This window comes from Lontra canadensis, unplaced genomic scaffold (assembly GCF_010015895.1).
Source record: "Lontra canadensis isolate GAN:19392208 unplaced genomic scaffold, GSC_riverotter_1.0 scaffold288, whole genome shotgun sequence".
NCBI lineage: Eukaryota > Metazoa > Chordata > Mammalia > Carnivora > Mustelidae > Lontra > Lontra canadensis.
In genome coordinates, this window is record NW_022631282.1 from 163,419 (window position 1) to 183,343 (window position 19,925).

At 38.5% G+C, this 19,925-nt stretch overlaps 1 protein-coding gene and 1 non-coding gene across 2 annotated transcripts in view; both read left to right on the forward strand.

Annotated features, from left to right (window-relative positions):
- The window catches only part of LOC116862645 (28S ribosomal protein S9, mitochondrial-like), a 58,979-nt gene that overhangs the window by 15,546 nt on the left and 23,508 nt on the right, over positions 1-19,925 (forward strand). The window contains exons 3-4 of the mRNA XM_032849994.1: positions 16,120-16,182; positions 16,263-16,293. Coding sequence (XP_032705885.1) covers positions 16,120-16,182; positions 16,263-16,293 — 94 coding nt within the window. The remainder of the gene's footprint in view (positions 1-16,119; positions 16,183-16,262; positions 16,294-19,925) is intronic.
- LOC116862646 lies at positions 16,322-16,461 on the forward strand. The gene has a single exon (XR_004381672.1). It is a non-coding gene; the product is annotated as a U4 spliceosomal RNA (small nuclear RNA).

The window sequence follows — 19,925 nt, forward strand, 5'->3', positions numbered from 1 at the left end:
GGAGTGGTTAGTTCAGTGCTTGGATCTTTAATCAGAATTATTTGTTTGGGCTGTTAAAAATATTTTCAAGATGATTTAACTTCCAGGTAGTCGACATGGCCTATAATTTAATTCATTTACCTGGTTGAAAGCCTAGGCTCACTGTATAATTTTCACATTGGTAATTTAGGTGCCATTGTATTACTATTACTATTACTATTAAATGCTGTAAGTAAAATCTACCATAATTTGAATCCTTCACTCGTTCTCTGATTGCCTTCGTCACACAAATCTTCCATCCCACCTAAGACTGTGTGTTGAGGGGCACCTGGGTGGCTCTGTGGGTTAAGCCGCTGCCTTCGGCTCAGGTCATGATCTCAGGGTCCTGGGATCGAGTCCCGCATCGGGCTCTCTGCTCAGCAGGGAGCCTGCTTCCCTCTCTCTCTCTCTCTGCCTGCCTCTCTGCCTACTTGTGATCTGTCCCTGTCAAATAAATAAATAAAATCTTTTAAAAAAAAAAAAAAAAAGACTGTGTGTTGAGAGTAATAGGAAGTACTGTTGAGCATATTGGTTTATCATGGAGTGATTGACAGTGGAGGTGGTGTCGTACACACAGATTGAGATCTTGTCTCACCCACCCTGAATGCATGCGAGGAAGTGTTAGCCCCTTTCCTTGACACCAGGGACGTAATTCTGCTGTGTTAGTAATTGACCTGCCTCACTTAAGTCTCACATTTTATATCAATGAACTCTTTGGGCATTTTATTAAATTTAGTGGACTCTCTTTGGCATCTAAGTAGATGTAAAAGCAAAAGAGGAAAGTGACAGCCAACTGTTACCAAAGTGTTAAAATTACATACCCATTGTGGTTCCTGGTTTTGTGTGTTTTCAAAACTCTTATCTTTGAGATCTGGCTGTTTGTATAACCTGAAAAAGACTATATAGCTAATGAGTCTTAAGTAGTGTTCTCATACTGACAGAATGCTTAGTTATTTCCAAAGACAAAACCAGGAAAATATTTTAAGCTTCCAGATAATTTTTGGAAGAACATCATGATTGCTTTTCTATATTTAGAGCTTGTAATGCTTTCTGTAATGTGTTTGGCTTTTAATACAGAATTTAAAACCAGGTACAGTAATTTTTCTCTTACTTTATGTGATCAGAAAATTAGATATTCCACACAAGTGAAGTTTCCAGATAAGGGAAACCTATTTTTAATTGTTACTTGTAATGAAAAATATCACCACTTATTGAAAACTTCCTATATACATTCAAGATGCTATCTGGGAGCCTGATTTGCATTACCAGATTCAATCTTTAGAAAAACATTATGGGGTTTGTATTTATTGTTATAAATAGGAAACCAGAGCTGTACAAGGTCTTCCTATACGCAAAGTCTCTTTTTTCACACTTTCAAAGATTAATTTTTTGGGTAATGTTTTCTAAAATAGGGTTCTCCCCAACCTTTTTAGTAGAGTACAGTGAGTATAATTTAACCTTACAGTGCCTCAGGATTTTCCTTTTAGTGTGGTTGTTAAGCTGATACCCTGGCTGGGGCTCGTAGTTTCTGTTTGTCCCTGTACTGACTGATTCCTGACATATCCTTTCCTGTCAGGATGTCTGTGCGTGGCAGCTCGCGCCTTCCAGGCTTCTAGCATAACTAAACTTGTTAGGCCCTGTGAATTAAAACTTAAGAGCCCTCAGACTTGGCGTCAGGACCTGTGTGCCCTTCCTACTAAGTCAAATCATGAATTTAGGTCATCTATTTTAGCTCTTCATAGGCTTTTTTTTTTTTTTTTTTTGGTGGATTTCTAGGTTTAGAACTTTATTCCAGAAGGTTGAAATTGAATAGAAATCTGGCCCCTGGCTTTACTGAGTCCAGCATATAGAACATGTGAAAATTACACAGGGCTAATCTTACATGTTAGTGTTCTTTCAGTTACAAAGGCTTTTAAAAAGAGTACAAATGTGAGTTGGTAAAATAGAAAGGATATGACATAAAATTTTGTGAATAAAAATAATTGTCATTTTTAATATTTACTTAAAAGATAAAGTTACTTAGAAGTTTATTATTAAAGCTCCAGCATTGTGTATCTGCTAGAATTGTTTCTGCAAAATTCCTTTTTTATATTTAATGCTCAATCTTGGTATTGCATTTATATGAAAAGTTATTTTTGGTTTGTGAAGCAACGAATTAACTGGAAAGAAATTAGTCATGGGCAAGTACAGATTTTCCCCATTTCAAGATAGTTTCATCTTTGCCTAATATTTTAAGTTCTTTTGAAAAGAAACAACCTATTGCAATTTCCCACTGAACCACTATGATGCCCCTGACCACCTGTGGGAGATATGGCCAGAGGAAAGCGGGTGCCCCCTTGTTGCCAGTGAGTAGTGTATATGGTGACACACATATACAGGTGTCCATGTATACAGTATACTTCCATTGCTGCAAGTGCTGACATGCACACTGTTTTGAAAATGTATCTTAATGCCATGGTTCTCAACTCCCATTCCTCAGCCTTTCATAGGTTGCTGCCAAGTGTTGATCAGTGTGTAAAAAATATTTGTGACTCTCACCCTATAGTTACCATGAGGAGAACTGAACCATCAGATTGAACATTGCACTGGAGTGGATTCTGTAACTCAGCTCAAAGTGGTTACAGTCTGGCCAAGGGAAGACTCTGCATGTTTGGAGACTGTAAAGAAATCAGCCCCAGAGCCTGTAACAGAGGCGGGGCCGCAGTGATTTCCCTCAGTGACCCAAAGGGAAAGCCTTGTCCGGTGACCCTGTAACATGTTATTAAGCTGGAGCAGACACTGGGTGACAGCAATTTCAAAATCGTGCTGTCAGCATAGAAGAAAGTTGAGAACCACTGCTGTTTGCATTTTCCTTTTTGAATGAAGGGATAGCAGTTACCAATTTTAAGTTGGAGACATCTCACTTGCATTAAGTATTATGGATACAAAATTGCACTTGCATTTACTAATGTCTTTATTTGGGAATTAAAGTTGAGTTCTCCATAACTATAGAATTTCAGGAAAAAAGCCAGCAAATTGATATATAACACTGCTGAAGTCTACCAATTACTTTTTAATTGGTATTATAGACCTCATTCTGAAACCAGAATGTTTTATTCTCCTAAGTGTGAATATGCTGTATGAGGTTTCTCTAATTGATTTGCTGTGCCCATTCCATTTGATGTATCATTTTTCACAATATTTCATAATTTGTGCTCACTTCTAATGAACAGAGTCGTTAGGACAGGCATGTCTAAGTGCAACTGACAGCTAACATTAGGTGCCAGATGCAGTTTATAAAGCTATGTAGAACTGTAGAGAACAGTTTAAATAAATTAGCACCTGTACATTAGTCTCACTTGCTGGTAATTTATAAGCGAATCAGTAGAGATGACATTTAGGTAAGTCATTGATCAAGTTAACAGCTGCAGACCCACTGCCCAGCTGGGATACCTAATTAATAGAGATTGCATTCCTGACCCAGTGCTCCTCCTGGGTTGAGCCTGCAATCCTTTTATACTTTGATTTAAGCCTAAGAATGTAGTTAAATACTTTGCCTTCATTTTAGGGAACCCATGAATTCCCTATATTCTAGTTAAAAATCTGAAAATGTAGGAAACATATACACAAAGGAGAATTGCCGTAGTCCATAATTTATTTGGATTAATTTTTTTTTAATTTATATTCTTTATTTTTGTCGGCATTTTTTTGTTTTAGATCCAGGCAAGCAGTACTATGGTCTAATAAATTTTTTAAGGTTCCTATACTTACCATTAAATGTATACTCCACTTTTTTATTTCCAAAAGAAGCATGGCTTTTTGTTTGTTTGTTATTATGACAGCAAATAACAATCGTTGATCCCTACTTCAAATATGAAACGACTTTTTCAAGTGTGACATAAGTTTAAAACACCTAAGAACTTTGCCACGTTGAATTCCATACAAATTTCAGAACTTAATATTGGAAATACTAAGCTAGAACTTATTATAGGAAAATGCTCTTTTTTTTCCTCTCTCTCTCCCTCTGGCTCAGAATTTCTTCTGAGTGAACTTCAGACTGAAAGAGGAAGTCATCAACAGCTTCAAAATCAGAGTAAGGCAATGATTTGGCGTTTGCATACCAGTGTTAAACTACAGTCTACATCTGGAATCTGGTTCCTAGACTGAGAAAATGTTCTTTTGAAACACAAATGCTAACCTAAAACAAGTAACAACATTAGGTTAGTAATACTGTTTTCAAGCTTCTTGAAGAGTTGAGTCCCAACTGATAGACAGTTGGCCCTTGAACAACACAGGGGTTAGGGGTGCTGACCCCCTGTATAGTCAAAATCCACATATAACTTTTGACTCCCAAAACTTAACTACTTACTAAAAGGCTACTGTTACCTGGAAGCCTTACCGATAACATAAGCAGTTGATAAACACGTATTTTTGCATGTGAGGTCTATTACATACTGTATAATCACAATAAAGCAAGCTAGAGAAAAAAATGTTACTAAGAAAATCATAAGGAAAATACATTTACAGTACTGTGCTGTTTATCAAAAAAAATCAATACAAAAACATCTATGAATAAATTTTATGTTTAAAATTTCTAAAAAAAAAAAAATCAGCACATACATGAATCCTCAGAAGTTCAAACTGTGTTGTTCATGGGTCAAATGCATCGATTTTTGTCTTTTGTTTTTGTGGAAGAACTGGGTGCTTCTCAGTTTACATAACCGTGTTTTATGTAGATTATTTAGAAATAAAAAGGTGCTTATTTCAGATAATTAGGAAATTTGTTAGTTCTGTTGTTGAAAAACATGGTCTAAGTGGGCAAAACCACAATTCACATGTGAAATGCCCGGTTTCCTCTAATTTTAAGATACTTGAAGACCTAGGCCATGTCCTGCTGGTACGTCTCTAGTGCCTGCTAAGTGCCCAGTGCACCAGGGAATCCGAGAACATTATAGTTGATAGATGGGTTAACATTAGCAGAGAGTCAAGTATTTCTCTCATCACCTTCCTCCTCTGATTTTCTGGTTGACTTAATTTCACCTTATCAAAATATTTAAATTCTGCACTTTTACCATCCTAATTCAGATATTTTTGAATAACATCAGGAAGATTGCTTAAAAATGAAGTATTTTAACACTTTCTTTGCCTTTCTTTCTTTCTTTCTTTCTTTCTTTCTCTTTTTCCTGGTACTTCTGAACCTTTCCCAACTAAATCTTTACCTTAATTAAAAATTTTATGGGAAAAGCCCTTATGCCGCTAACCACTTTTGTTACTTACTTTTTATTATAATTCTCTTCTTTGAAATACCATCCACAGCTTTATGTTAAACTGGGAATGATATTTTCCTGTTGCATATTTTGGAAAGCCCCAAAGACTCAAGAGATCAGCCCTTGGAAGACTTTGTCTTTCATGAAATGTTTTTCCAGTTTGGGCCAGAGGCTGTCAGTTTTAAGGAGTGAGGATGTTGTCTACCACCTACAAGGAAAGCTTGAGGAAGTCTCTTGAGCCTGTGGCTTTTTATAGAAAGCAACTGAGGAAGCCGAAGGGGCAAATTTAGTGGTGGTATGGAGGGAGGTGGAGGGTTAAATGCCATATTTGGAAGGGCTTGCACAAATGCCTTTCTACTAAAATAAGGTGTGAAGTAACTAAGGCCTAACAGACTGCTTTATGGGCATGGGATGTGCCTGCCACTGAGCTAACTTCTCCTCGCCTGACCTTGAATTAAAACCGAGTAATCCTGGTCAGGAAAGGCATAATCTTATCATTGAGGCTCCTAGGGTAAGAAGATGGTGTGAAAGGTGGGAAGCAGTAAGGCTGTTGTGCTGCCTGGTGGGTCTTGCTCCCACTGCAGAGGCCAGTGCCCTCATAGCTAATGCAGAGCTTCTCGTAGTTATCAGGAGATGCCGGGGACTTCAGTGAGGCCGTGCCAGTGAGGTTGGTTCTGGAACAGCAGACTGTAGCACACGCATTCTCATACTTGGCAAATGTGCAGAATGTCCAGGAGCCGTGTCCCTACTAGCACCAGGCTTTGGAGAGAAAGTTGACACGTGCTTTCCTCCCCTCACCATTCCTGCCTCTAAGATGGTGGTGGGGACAGTTACTGTGGACCTGGACTGAAGGCCCTGCAGAGTCTGGCTGGAGTGTCCCCTGGAGGGCATGTTGCAGACAAGGCTCTGTCCTCATGGGCTCTGGAGGATACCTTGTTCCTTCAGGTAGGCGTTCCGAGGCTTTAAGAAAGAGGTGGATGCTTGTCATTTTTGTCGTTAGTTTGGTTGGTTTTTTTGGGTGGTTTTTTGGGGGTTTTGTTTTTGCTTTTGTTTCTAGGAGAAAGGAGGTGCACAACAAGCAGGAATTTTCAGTATTGGTCACAACTGGACATTTATGTCTTTTTCTTTCCCGTAGCAAGTTAAGATTAATGTGGAAGGTGGGAGGAGGACAGTGGGAGCTGTCCTGAATCAATAAACACTGCAAGAAGACTCATTGGGTATCTGGAGTCTTTTGTGATGTTACTTTCATTTTGCCCAATATGAGTACTTGTATGTATATTATACCTATATTTTCCTGTAACTTCCTGTATGTAAATGTTTCTACTTCCTACCCCCAGCTCTGAAATCCAGGCTGAAATGAGGTATAGAATCCAAGTGCTCTTGCCTTAGACACAGGAAGTTGAAATCATTCTGGTTAGTAGAATAGAGCCTCAGTGGTTCTAAGAGAGAGGTCAGGAAATTCAGCTTTACACGTGGTTTCCATAATACTGAGTTCTCCATTCAAACCCTCGGAATCAAATCACAAATCTGAAGTATTAAAATGCTTTCACTTCATAAAGAGAAAAAGAGGGATGGCTGTCATGACCAGATTCATTCTAGAAATCTTCTATTCAAAGACAATTTGGTTGTTAATATTCTCTGTTATGAATGTGGGTATTTGTTGGGTAGACCAGTAAAATTAAATCACAGATTTTATAACTTTGTACCAATTTAATGGAGTTTGAAAACCTTGCTGAGATACACAGTAGTAACATCAGTGCAAGACTGTCCATGCTGCATGAGGGCTTTGGTTAAAATAGTCTAGAGCTGTGTGGTTGCCACTAGCTGTGTGGGATTGTTTGAAGTTAGTTAATGCTAACTAACATTAACGTTTAGTTCCTTAGTCTAATTCCTTAGTTGCACTCGCCATATGTCAAATGCACAATAACCACATGGGCTACATATCATATCAGCCCACACAGATTATAGGATATTTCCTTTGTTCGAGAAAGTTCTTCTGGACTGTGTTAACCAGAGGATTGCTTTGTGATCTCCCCACAAGTAAGAATTTGTATTTTTTTGCCTTGTGTTATTTGAAAGAAAGGGAATACTTTGGAAGTATAAGTAATATTCTGCAATTTCATTTTTATATTGTTTTTCAATGACATGATTCCAAATACCCGAAGAATTGGTTTTGAAAACAGTTCAAAAATACACTGTAAGAATAAATAGAAATTTAGAAATGTAGGAAATGGTTGCTTTTATCTGACTGAAACAACAGGTTTACTAAAACAATTTCAGTTGTTTGGTTATTCAATTATAGACGAACAAAAGCTTCATGTCTTATATGTGTGTGTATATATGTATATATGTCCATGTACACATACATACATACATACATACATGTATGTATGTATGTATATTATATGGGAGTAGGAACCAAAATTGAAAAACTGAAATAGTCTAAGCCAATAGCGATAGCCATAAACATTATTTTGTATGCTTTTTCTTATAAAAACTTCAGTTACACAGAAAAGAAGAAATAATTGTATAATGCATACCAAGAAATAATTGTATAATGCATCACCTAGTTTAAATAACATTTTGCCATATTTGCTCCCCCTATATATTTTGTGGCTAAACTGTTTTTTTTTTTCTTTCTTCCTTTCTTCCTTCCTTCCTTTCTTCTTTTTTTTGTTTCTTTGTTTCTTTTCTTCTTTCCTTCCTTCTTCTTTCTTTCTTAGAACATGGGGAGGGTATGGTGGAGGGACCAGAGGAAGATGGAGAAGCAGACTCCCCACTGAGCAGGAAGCCTGACCTGGGGCTTGATCCTAGGACCCAGAGATCATGACCTGAGTCTAACTGACTGAGCCACCCAGGTGCCGCTGAAGTATTTTCTTTTAAAGTCAGTTACAGACGTTATGACACTTTACCCCTACATACTTGAGTATACATCTCCAAAAAGTTAGGATATTTTCCTGTATAACCACAATACCATTATCACATTTAACAAAATTAATTTTAATATAGTCTGAGCATGGGACTCAGTATGGCTGAGTATATGACCGAGTATGGGATCATTTGTATATTAATCTGTATTTAAATTTCCCCAATTGTCTATAAAGTGTTAGTCTAGTTGATTCACTCAAGGACTGTGCAGTTTGCTTCTTTATTTATCCTTTGAGTACTGTTTTCCCCTGTTACCTATTGTCTCGCTTTCTGTGGTTTCTGTTACCCATCCAGAAGCAGATGATCCGCCTTCTGTCATATCAGAAGATCACTAGTAGTCTAACGTTACATCACAGTGCCTCCATCATTCGCTTCACATTATCTCATCACATAGGCATTTTAGCATCTCATACCATCACAAGAAGATGTTAGTACAGTACAATAAAGTATTTTGAAAAAGAGACCACATTCATGTAACTTTATTACAGTATATTGTTATTGTTAATCTCTTACTGTATCTAATTTATAAATTAACCTTTATCATAGACATGTATGTATAGGGAAGAGCATAGTATATATAGGGATCAGTACTGTCTGCAGCTTTAGGCAGCTGCTGAGGGTCTTGAAACGTATCATCCGCAAATAAGGGGGACTATGATACCTGCCGATGTTCTCCCTCTGGGGTGGGCAATTGGTGACTAAGAAACCAAGGTCCTTTGCCTTCGAGAGCACCCTCTACATGTGACCAAGGTAAAATCCAAAGAATTGGTAACAGGGCCTGGGAGAAAGAACTTTGAGGAGGCAAAAGTAAGTTATTTGAGGAGCAGCTATGAATGTGCTTTTAGGATGCTTCAGTGGAGCAATCCTAAAGACAAGGGACAGTTGGGAGTGGTTTGGAAACTAGAGAAATAGATTTAGCCTCTCTGCATGAATTTGCTTGACAGGAGGAGAATCAGAGATGGAACTCTGAGGGAACTAGCATTTAAGCGAGGAGCAAAGCTGTGTTTACAAGAGACCATGGAAGAACTTCGAGAGAGGTTGGAGGAGAACATGGCTGTGAGCAGAAAACAGCAACCTTCTGTGGTAGAGACCTGGCTGTAGGTCGTGAGGTTCCAGAAGAAGGCTTGGTGAGGCCAAGCAATCGCAGGATCAGAATTTGGGCTGAAGAGTAAGGTCGTTGAGAAAGTGGGTGTGTGCTTCTAAGGATAGAAATGGGAATTGAGGGGGGTTTATTGGCCTGGGTGACACTGGGAGTCTTGTGTAGGTGGCTCACACCCAGGGCAGGAATTGGTATGTAAATGAAAGGAGGCTAGCATCAGCCTTTGTGATTGCTACAAGAAGTGTTGAAGTTCAAGCCAGGAGGAAGGATGAGGAGAAAATAACAGACTGGCCAGTGATCTTCTGAAGTCTCTAGAGAGACTTGAGAGCTCTGTCCATTGTGACTGACGTCATAGGGAAGGAGACAAGTGTGGAGAGTGCTCCCACAGGTATAAACAAAGAAGGGAAATGACAGAGCCCTTGGGGAGTTAGGGGAGGTAGCTCTGGAGGGCTGGCATTTGAGCTAGGTCTCAAAAGAGAAACAGGAAAATGTTAAACGGAGAGATGGAACAATGGTATTCCAGGCAGAGAAGACAGTATGTAAAAGACCTGACTTGGCAAGGAACAAGTGACTGCTAAGAAAAGTCAGATGAAAAGTATTGCTGAAAAAAGCTCGTGGCCACTTCCATAGGTTCCATCTATGTAACCTAGAAATAGCTGCAGCACAGGTCCTGTAAAATAGCCTTTTACTAAGCCATGTTATTCCATGTGTACTGTGACAGTGACCCCCGTAATTGAGATTATGTATGCATCTGTCTCTGCTGCTAGAATGTGGTCAGGAACTATAGCTTCCTAAACTCACAGAGTCCCTGGAACTTAGGTACAATGAGTATTCGTTGAATAAAATTGGTCGAGGTAAAACTGATTCACAGTCAATGGTCAGTTTATTTTCCTTTGAGCACAGTTAGGCTTTTCTCCTGATTTTACCTCTAACTAGGTGAATGTCCTTGATGCCAGTGGAGAAGTAAATCCGTTTTCTGAGAGACCTAGGTTGGCTCCCTGACCTCGGCAGGGAAGAGCACATTCAGATACTAAATTTCAGGAGGTACAGGTTCTTATCTTTGCCACTTTAAGTCTTAATACAAAATACTGTGGAAAGTGTTTCACATAGAACATTTTCGTATAGCTAACATTTGTCTAGTGCCTGTGGGGTGCTGTGTTTTGCAAATACCTTATTTCATCCCCATAACAACTAGATAAAGCCGATGTTCTCACAAGTTAAAATCACTGGGAATGGTGTTCCTGGAGAATATTTTTATGGTTATAGGACATAGTAAGGGTCTTATGTTACTTAGATATTCAGCATTCTCTGTTGTGAATTCTGAAGTGCAATGAGAGTAAGGGTTTTACTATGTTACAGCACATGGTGCTCTGCTCCAAACACTGCAGCTTCCTGCACACACTCAAAATTCTCTTCTTCCTATAAACACTTTTTTTAAACGGTATTCACCTACTTGAGTTTTAACAACGGCTGCAGTCCCAGAAAGCCAACAAAATTATTTTTTCGTAAAATCCAGGTAGTCCTTTGTTAGCCTCAGAATTTGTCAGAAGTCTCTTCAGAGTGCCCGAAGGAGGTAAATGGAAGTGCTGGGTTACGTGGTGGTCGCACTGTCCCTTCCATGCTGGACGGATGATGAAATGTACATTCCTACTGTGCCTTTCCTGTTTTGTATCTTCTGTTTGGTTAAAAAGTAACCAGTTTATGACTAATATATCATAACTCCACTGGAATTAGAAAGCCTATTCCTCATAATTTGGTGTAAAAGATGTAATACGGATTTGGGGGGATAACTTTTATGTTCTGTATCTTCATTCATTCCTTTTTCTGCCATCCTTTGTTTTTTATTATTTTTACTGAACCTGTGATTTTGCTGTTTATCTAATGTGGTGTCTTACTCTATGGACCTTTTCCACAGTACTTAGTACAAAACCTACTATAATTTGGTACAAATATAATATAGTTGGTACAATATAGCAGAGTACCTTGTACATGCCCTGTCAGTAATTAGTAATAGAGTGTATAATATAGCATAATATAGTTAATACAATAGAGTGTAGTTGGTTGTGTTATTATTATCACCTGCGGTGCCTGGGTGGCTTAGTTGGTTAAGCATCTGACTCTTGGTTTTGGCTCAGGTCATGATCTCAGGGTCATGAGATTGAGCCCTGTGTCATGCTCACGGTCAGCGCCAAGTCTGCTTCCTCTCCCTCTCCTCCTGCCCACCCCCCCTGCATCGCACATTCTTTCTAAAATAAATAAAATCAACATTATCATCTAATATAGTGAGGAATTATGAATTAGTAAATATGTGTTTTTTCTTAGCTGAGGTTTTTGTTTGTTTGTTTGTTTGTTTGTCTAAGGCAGTGCTACTTTTCCTGATCCTTCTAGGAAATTTCAGAATATTTCTACCAAAATCTTTACTAACTTTTTTTTAAGTCAATACAGAGATTGCCTGTAAGACCTAGACACCCTTTGCAGTCAGTGCCTTATTTTCAAGTTCTACTGGTTAACTTCCTCATGACTTGTGTATGTCTTAGTTTTCATGAGAAATCTGCTGCGGGATGAAATTCTTTACATTTTCATTGCTTTCTTGAACTCTTTCATTAGTCACCTAGGTTACTAGTAATTTTTTTTTTTAAGATTTTATTTATTTATCTGACAGACAGAGATCACAAGTAGGCAGAGAGGCATGCAGAGAGAGAAAAGGAAGCAGGCTCTCCACGGAGCAGAGAACCAGATGCGGGGCTCGATCCCAGGACCCTGGGATCATGACCTGAGCTGAAGGCAGAGGCTTTAACCCACCAAGCCACCCAGGTGTCCCACTAGTAATTTTTATATTTGAAAATGATACCAGTGACAGCTTGAACCTGATTCAAAAGTTGATTGGACTTTCACCCTTGTAATCCTGGCGTGCTTACCCCAGGCTGCAGAGTTGTACATCCGTCTTCCATGCTGTTATTCTCACCCAGGCCTTGAGTCAGTAGCCCCTTGGCTAAGATGTCTGACCAGCCTTGGGAGTGCCATGGCTGATTGTGGGAACCAGGCCTGAAGGCCAGCTGGGCTACTATAGGTGCTGTAGTCTCATGGTGGCCCTGCGGAGACAGGTTAGATTTGGAAAGACCCGAGGGACTTACTTTTTAATTTTTAACGTTTCTCATCTTTTTATTTTCAAATTTTTCAAATTTCCAGAAAACTTGAATATTTGATGAATACAAAGACACTTGCACATACATACCTTTCACATAGATTTGACAGTTAACATTTTGCCACATTCCCTTTCTCTCTGTATATATAAAACTTATTTTGAGTGAGTTGAAAATGCAGTATCATAACACCTACCCCCTAAATGTATCCGCATTCACTTTAGCCCTACATACATACATCCTTCATACCATTTTTCCATGGTAACCACGTTTATATCTAATACAATTAACAATAAATCTGTAACACTCTATAATCTATGTCTATACTTAAATTTCCTCAGTTTTCCCTAAAATGTCTTTATAGCTAGCTAGTTTTGTAGAATCCAGACCACTTGTCTTATACGGTTGTCTACATTCTGGCTTTCTGCTTGCTCCTGGTGATTAGATTTAGAATGTATAAAGGGTAATACTTGTGTGATATTGTATACTTCTTGTTCCCTCACACCAGGAGGTATATAATGAGCTTGTCCCACTATTGATTGTACATCTGACCCCTTGGTTAATGTGGTGCCCACCGACCTCTTTATTGTAAAAGTGATTTTTTTCCCTTCATAACTAAGTCATCTGTAGGGTGATTATTTGGGGTCCATTTAAATATTCTAGTCCCCAGTAACCTTTCAGCCAATGACTTTATCATCCACTGGTGATCCTTGGCTGAAATTGAAGATTACTTTGGAGGTTATAAAACAGTGATTTTCTACTTCTTTCATTCCTTCTACTTTTATTAACTGGTATTGTTTCATAAAGAGGCCTTCCTTTTCTCCTTGCTTCCTACTTCAGAACCCTGGAGAGCGAGAGAGTGAGTGTGTGTGTGTGTGTGTGTGTGTGTTTATAGAGGCACACTCTTCAACATGTATGTATTGAGTATGTTACCAGGCATTGTCATTGTTCTTTTTGATGTTCACATTGTCACAAGTGTGGCCAGTGGGAGCTTCTTGAAGCTGGTTTCTCTGTCCTTTCAAGCACTTTCTTGTTTTCTGGCACAGGAAGGTGTCTCAGGCTTATTCTGTACTTTCCCTGCCTTAGGCCTAGGATTAATCCTTTTCCTGAGATGCTCTGTTCTTTATACTAGGAAACTGTGTTTAGAAACCAAGATTTGGATGCTAGAGGCCACTCCTTGATTCTAGAGTTTCATTACATCTGTGCTCTTTGAGGGGACAGAACTAAAAAGTAATCTCTTTTAAATATTATAGGAATAATCCAGGAAATAATATTTTTTAAAGATCCCAAGTATGTTTTGGTTTGTCTAATTCAAGCTTAACATTACATTTCTTTTATGTTTGTATCTTCTCTCCTGAGTAACATCTTGGTCACCATAAAATTGATACCTTTATTTACTTTATGCTATAACAGACACAAAATGTTTCAGAATTTTAATATTAATATTACTAACAATAAGCCTTCCAAGTAAAGTTAAAGAATTCTTTGCTGTTGTGGTGTTTTGTTGTTGTTGTTTTTGTCATTAGAAATTAGGTTTGTATAGGGCATCTGGGTGGCTCAGTTGTTAAATCTCTGCCTTCAGCTCAGCTCATGATCCCGGGGTCCTGGGATCCAGCCTCACATCGGGCTCCCTACTCAGTGGGGAGCCTGCTTCTCCCTCTTCCCATTCCCCCTGCTTGTGTTCCGTCTCTCGCTGTCTCTCTCTCTGTCAAATAAATAAAATCTTAAGAAAGAAAGGAGGTTTATTTTGTTTATATTAAGTTTTAGAGTTTCTTTTGAAAATGTTGGTCTTTAATATATACAGCATATTCGTGCTCCAAAGTTCAGCTGAATAAAGGCATCCCCAGGAAAGCCTTACTCATCCCCGTAGCTTTCACCCTGCTGCCACCTACCCCTTAATAAATGATCATTTTTATTTGTTTACACTGTACCGTTTCTTATGGAAAGAAACCTATGTATATTGTCCCCTATTCCTATATGTATTTTCTTATTTCTTTTTCTTACACCAAAGGTCACACTCTAAGCACATTTCCCTTGTGTCTTGCTTTTATCAATCTTTTTTTATGGCTAGAGTGCTTGGTGGCATGGACATGCCATCATTTATGCAGCCAACCTTGGGGGAGGGGGTTCTAATATTTTGTGGTTGTAAATCAGCGAATAACCTGTGATGGTGTTGGTTTTGCCTGTGGAGGTGTAGCTTATATAGAGGAATTCGCCATGTTTTCTCCTCATACTTGTTTGATTTTCTGTGTTCAGCCGTCTGACCCATCTGTGGCTTATCCTTGTATATGGTGTCGGGTTTGCGTCCACTTTTATCTTTTTCCAAATGGCAATCAGTTGTCTCAACATCACTTATTAAAAAGTCCACCTTTTCTCCCTCAGAGAAGGAAAGGCAGAGTCGCCCCTGGCTTTAAAAAAAAAAATGTTCACAAAATTAGCACTCTGCTGTGTGATCGAAGGGTTTCTTAAGTGTCCGTTTTACTGCCAGAAGGCCAAATGGGAGAATGAAGCTTGACTCAGAGACACAGATGGGCTCCCTAAGATAACTGAATTGATAAGCCCCAGGTTACAGACCCCTGACTTTCAGGGGTGGAATCCGGTCTAAGCACATTGCGTGAGAGGGCACAGAGGCCCATCCTGAGAGCAGCTTCTCCAACAGAGCAGCGCTGTGTCTACGTGAGCTGCCAGTTCAGTTAGAGTTCCACAGACTTCCCATCTGACACCATTCGAGAGAAAGGAAAATGCGTGTGGTTTGCTTTTGATTGTGAGGAGTGGTGTTGGCGAAGACATTGGCATGGCTTACACAGTTGTTCTCAAGTTGGTGGCAGTCCTGGGAGATGGAGGGCTTTTGGAAATGTGTGCGGGCAAGATTTGTCACAGGTGCTAGGGTTATTACCGGCAGAGATGGTGGAGAAGGGCCAGGGCTGTTAAGTGACCTACAGGACAGGGAAGGGCAAGGCTGCGTACAATTGAGCTGTCACACTCAGAATGCCAATAGCGTCCCCATTGAGAGACAGACATTTCAGAGAACCCGGTTGGGAAAATGTAGTATAAAAACCTCTCAAAACTTCCTAGGAAGAGTTCAGAGAGCATCTAAAAACACTGGGGCTATCATGGTGGGTGAGGCTTGGAGCCTGCTCTTCTCAGTATTTGGTCCAAAGCGGGGCTCCTGAGCACATTACCACAGAGGTTGTAGAGGGGCACCTCTTGTTTGCTTTTGAAAGAGGGATTTGGGGACGCCTGGGTGGCTCAGTCCCTTAAGCCACTGCCTTCGGCTCAGGTCATGATCCCAGGGTCCTAGGATCGAGCCCCGCATCGGGCTCCTTGCTTGGCGGGGAGCCTGCTTCTCTCTCTCTCTCTTCCTCTGCCTGCTTGTGCTCGCTTGCTCGCTCTCTCGCTCTCTCTCTGACAAATAAATAAATAAAAATCTTGAAAAAATGATAAAAAAATAAAAGAGGGATTCATGGGAGCACATGTATGTTTGAAACTGACACTTGAAAATTGTTAATAACCAGTTTAATAGTGACAAATAATTTTTCTCTGGGGGATGTGTATGTGGTCATTTTTATCTCCTGTTGAAAAGATTATGAGATCTCTGGCGTGTACTAAGCATTCAGAAAGTATTAGTCATAACATTAACTTGTGTTTATAACCATTGTTAATTAACCTTTGTGTATATTTTCAGAGAGCTATTGCTTACCTTTTTCCGAGTGGTTTGTTTGAGAAGCAAGCCAGGCCAGTAATGAAGGTAATTCTCTTCATTAATATTTTTAAAATTTCACTTAGGTTTATGTTACAGTAATTAATGCACTGTAATTTATTTTACAGCATCCTGAACAGATTTTTCCAAAACAAAGAGGTAAGTTTGCTCCTAATGAATGAGCAGTAGCTTTGCACAGCGGCAGTATCGTAGCCAATGAGGTTTATCTGAGGCGCGATTATTGCTGATTATTGTAATTGAAGAATGAATGAGCAGTGCTTCCTTCACTGCAATGTCAGGTTACATATCAGCAGCCACCCACATATGGTGGGGACATGCCCCTGTGTCATGGCAGTTGTGAGGCTGGTCAGCGATATTTTATAACTAACAATAAATGACTAGAATTTACAAATTATTTCTTTTTAATTAAATAATATTACAGTTAGATCAGGTTAGAGTTTATGCCTATACTAGTGTTACACTCATTTATCTGCATTCTAAAATGCCTTTTTGAGGAAGAGTTAGGTACAGATCTGCTGGAGACTAATTCACCTTTATTTGAAAATGGAAAATTTTTGTTCATTTTGGAAGCATATTTTCACTGAGTATAGACCCTCCCACCCCCCACCCCCCCCTTTCCTTTGTTGATATAATTCATTGTCTTTTGTCTTTCATTGTTTCTGATAAGCAGTTAGCCATCATCCTTGTCTGGCCTTCTGTTTTCTCTGATTTCTTCCAAGATTTTCTCTTTATCTCTTAACTATGTAAAATTAAATTTTGAAGAAAACATACATCAGGCTTTAAGGTTGCCAGGAAATAATAATTACTGTTTTCCAATTTACGTTAAAAGAAAGCCTATTAGCCAGTGTTGACTGGTGGTAATTATCGGTTAGTTTAAAAAGAGTTAAAGCTAGGGTGGCTCAGTGGGTTAAGCCTTGGACTCTTGATCTTAGCTCAGGTCTTGATCTCAGGGTCATGAGTTCAAGCCCTACACTGGGCTCCCTGCTGGGCATTGAGCCTGCTTTAAAAAACAAAGAAAAAAAAATTTAAGTACTAAAGCTAGAAATTACTTCTTAAGAACACTCAGTATAAATTTATACTTATTCATCAATCTTTTGCTATAACCCTAGATGGTTTTTTTTCTTTCAGTAGGTATCTGTTTCTCCCCATTACTTTTGCATAACCCTGCTGTCACTGACACATTATCAAAGTTTTTTAGTTTTGGTTTCCTCACAGTAGAACAAAGAACTTAAATTTCTAAGAAATCTAAATGCAGAATATTTCTGTATTTCTATAGATTTTTCCTCTAACTGCAATGAAGTGGAACAGACTTTTTTTTTTTTTAGTAGCTTGCCTTTCAGTTTTTCTGAAGCATTCAGTTTAGTTTTCACAGCACCAAAAACTGTCTTTTCTATTTCTACTCATATATCATCTGCTTATATAGTACTTAATTCATGTAATTACAGAAATAAATACAATTGTAATAAACAGGTTTGGGAATGGACACAGCTGACTCTTTATAAGCATTTAACTCTGCAGCAAAGATGTGTGGATTTCATAGAGAAGAGCCTGGTAGCCACAGATTCTTATTGTACAGGCTGCATTACTCAATCTCTTTTAGAGCTGATTCAGTAGAGATTGGTAAGAGAGCAGATATTTTAATAAAAAAATGTATTTGTTTTGCACTGATATATCTGCTAAGTCTTAACCTGTGTTCACAGCTAGGCATTCTTTTTTTTTTTTTTCCTTAAGATTTTATTATTTATTTGAGGGAGAGTGAGCAAGAGAGAGAGCATGAGCAGGGGCAGAGGTAAAAGCAGACCCCCTGCCAAAAAGGGAGCCCAATGTGGGGCTCGATGCCAAGACCCTAGGACTATGACCCGAGCTGAAGGCAGAAACTTAACTGACTGAAAGCCACCCAGGGGCCCCCAGAGCTAGGCGTTCTTTCATTCTACTTCTCTACTTCGCTCTTTGAAATGATAACTTTTATTTTGAATCTTGTTAAAAAATTAGGGGCCCTTTTATAAATACATTGTCTTTCATATTTCTTCATTTCTCTGACATAGTTGATTATAAACTATAACATCATTTCAATTGATAGCTCTTGGGGAGATAATAAATGAAGATAATAAACAAGTGCACATCCGTTTTAAAGGTGCAACTCAAGTTTATCGAAATAGAACTGTATATACAGGACATAGAAACTTAATGGCTTTTTCTGTAAATGTGGTAACTGAATTTTTTTTCTTATTTTTAGTAGCTTCTCTATATTTCAGCCTCACAGGCTCCTCACTTACATGTCCTGTCTCTTTGTCTCTGCATCTCTCGTATATCTGTGCCTTTAAAACTGTTTCTTTCAAATCATACCAGCTTCTCAGTATTAGAAATTTGTCATTACTATCAGCTAGAATGTAACAACTGAAACTTCCAGACATCCCTGCAAAATGCTCCTGTTATTTTGTCAGTATTGGTGGGGTTTTATTACATATTGCAGTTAACTATATTTAGACAGAATTCCTTTAGAATTAGCAAAATATTTTTTGCCACCTACCTACCAATTTTGCTGTACTTTGTAAACATAAGACAAACTAATTTTTATGTTAAAAAAATCAGCAAAATTTAGATTTGAATAGATTATGATGCTTGTGAAGTGCCACCACTTCCTTTATTAAAAGATAGAAGCTTCCAGATTGAGTTAACATAAAAATCTTGCTCTACTGTTTAAGGCAAGTGATAAAAATGTCAGAAAAACAAAGATATATGCCAGATTGATGACAGACGCAAGGAATAGCACCTAACACAAGATGAAATGGAATTCAGGGGGGTCGAGGAGTGGTTCGATGAGACAGGAATGTTAATTGATATTGATAGAATCTAATATCCTTTAAGTGGATTTGATGACCATGAACCTTTTTGTACCATGCATTTAGCATTGAAATGTTCATAGCAAAAGCTGTTAAATAAGGCTCTAAAGAATTCGAATAATACAGCATGATTTTATAGCTTACACATATAAGTACAAAAATATATTTTTCTGTATGGATGCTAATGGAATATTAATAGAATTATGATGTAAGAGGTCATAGAGAAAATCTAACAAGTTCCAAAAAAGTAGAAATTATATAGGTTAGATCGTCTGACTTCAGATCACTAGAACCATAAAACTGTTGGATTAAAGAGGAAATCAGAATTGAAATTGCAGGTTATTTAGAAATGTAGAAAGATGAGAACAGTTCATATCAAACCCTATGGGATATAGGCAGGTATTATGCAGAGGCAAACGTATTTAATAGACATTAACAGAGTCTGGAAACAAATGAACTCAGTATTCATTTCAAGAAAGTAGGAAAGGAATGAAATTGATGAATGAAGAAATTTTAAAGATGAGGTAGGATAAATGAAACCAACTAGTTCTTTGAAAAAGCCAGTGAGGGACGCCTGGGTGGCTCAGTGGGTTAAAGCCCCTGCCTTCAGCTCAGGTCATGATCCCAGGGTCCTGGGATCGAGTCCCACATCGGGCTCCTTGCTCGGCAGGGAGCCTGCTTCTCCCTCTGCCTCTGCCTGCCACTCTGTCTGCCTGTGCTCCCACGCACTCTCTCTCTCTAACAAATAAATAAATAAAATCTTTAAAAAAAAAAAAAAGAAAGAAAAGAAAAAGCCAGTGAAATTGATCAACATCTGGCAAGTCTGGTCAAGGAAAAAAGAAAACATAAACGGACAATATTAATAATTTTCAGTAATGTTCAGAAGATATTTTTATTTATTTTTACTAATTTTTAAAGGTTTTATTT